We start from the raw sequence: 1,942 nt of genomic DNA, 5'->3' as shown, positions 1-1,942 counted from the left end.
ATACAAACGATAAATATGTGTAGAAATAGTACATATCAAAAAAAAAAAAAGAAAAAAAAGTACGAAACAAAAATTCCGGAGAACAGTTTAAAATCGATTGGATAGGATACCGTTTGAGCGATGAAAAAAAAAGCGATATAATATGTACATGTAACATATAATAATAGCAATAAAAAAAAATTAGAGCGAATAAAAAAAATGAGAAGGTGGTTCTTCTTCGCTTGATCGCCGATAAATTGATCGACAGTATATCGCGACAATATGTATCGATATGTTCGTGAAGCGATCACTTTCGAAAGTTCAATTTAGCGTCGACACTGAACGTGCACTTGTGGATGCGCAGCAAATGAGCCTTCATGTCGTAACTTCGACTGAATATGCGCTGACAAATCGGGCACCTGGTTTGCCCCGTATGCAAGTCCTTGTGCAGTGTCAACGACATCGGATGCTTGAAACCTTTCCAACAAATTCTACAGCGAAACAATAATTCTGTATCCGTGGACTGACCGTAGTCATCGTCCGAGACGAGGTCCGCGGTTGCAGGACCGGTGCTACCACCCCCGCCCCCTCCGGTATCTCCTGCTCGTTCTACAAATAAACACAAACACACAAGATCACCTCTATATTATTAACCAGAACAACACACTGTCGCGTATGCAAACTTTAGATATCGCCTTCGATATCTTTCACTTCTTCTGTTTCTTACGCGCGATCGATCAATATTACAGTTTTTTTTTTATTTTTTTTTTTTATTTTTTTTTTTATCGCGAACACGTTAGAAATTAATCAAATTTCTTCCCAAAATTCTCTCTCTCTCTGAATAATTCCGAACAGGCACGCCAGTTGACACGATGTGCGTTCAAAGCTCAAGCTAATTGGGTTAAGTCTAATAATTAAATCATATATATATGTGTGTGTGTATATATATATACATATATATACATATATATATATGTAGAAAGACAGAGAGCATATAACACCACCGAAAAAAAAAAAGATTCAAGCCCGCTAAGGCCCCAGGCTAATACGAAATACACCGAAACAACCAATCACACGATACCTACATAATTGTACACACATATCGAAACATGTTTTTTTCCCTCCCACCATCTTCGTCCCCCCATACATCTACTTATACATTATCCTTCAGAAGGACGCGACACAGTCGCGTCCACGTGGGTTTTCAAGAAAGGTAAACTGTCTCTCCTATTACAATATCACATCGATTCTTTTTTATTATAAGTTTTCGCACGTGTTGTTCCACAATTTCTTTCTTCGGAACCGAATTTTTTTTTTACAACATTTTTTTTTCGCGTTTCACGCTTTCTATACTGACCAATTATTTCGCGTATTGTCATGAAATTATCTTAAAGATAAATATCAATCATATTTTAATTTTAATTTCGAGTATAAAAATTCGAGTATAAAATTTGATCACGATAAAGGATAAAGTTGATTTTAATAAAAATCTATTATCGCTATTAAAATCGCGACTTAATTTATCAATCGGTTTTGATAATATTGCGAGAAATGTATGCAACGATGAATTTCAGTCTATAATATAAGTACTTGTACCGTAGAAAGCACGCTGTACCGTTATTCCGTCTTATGATTAAGTCCATGAAATACATACAAATACAAGAAGCATTCATTCAACACGATTTAGCATTATTACACTTAATATTACGAGATCTTCGGAACATAACGAGAATGATAACGATAATGATAACGTATAAATTTTCTTATATAAAATATTTTTTCTCGTAGTCTCTGAATCGACAAAATCATTATTTTGAGCCACTCATTAAAAATTATCATTTGAAACGAATGTTAATGTGTCGATGATTAAAATAATATAATAGCGTAATACGATTTGCAACATCGAGATTTTATAATTGCGCAATAAACAGATGAAAAATATCGTCGAAAAAACATACTTACT

The 1,942-nt window shown here is 34.2% G+C and overlaps 1 protein-coding gene across 1 annotated transcript in view; it reads right to left on the bottom strand.

Moving 5' to 3' along the window:
- Positions 1–22: 22 nt before the first annotated feature.
- The window catches only part of LOC102674230 (broad-complex core protein isoforms 1/2/3/4/5-like), an 8,874-nt gene continuing 6,954 nt past the window's right edge, over positions 23–1,942 (bottom strand). Inside the window, exon 6 of the mRNA XM_006623256.2 lies at positions 23–588. Within this exon, the coding sequence (XP_006623319.1) occupies positions 287–588 (302 nt within the window). The 3' untranslated portion in view covers positions 23–286. The remainder of the gene's footprint in view (positions 589–1,942) is intronic.

Source organism: Apis dorsata, unplaced genomic scaffold (assembly GCF_000469605.1).
Source record: "Apis dorsata unplaced genomic scaffold, Apis dorsata 1.3 scaffold_859, whole genome shotgun sequence".
Classification (NCBI taxonomy): Eukaryota; Metazoa; Arthropoda; class Insecta; order Hymenoptera; family Apidae; genus Apis; species Apis dorsata.
Note: the sequence above shows the minus strand (reverse complement) of the source record. Positions and strands in the feature narration are given on the sequence as shown.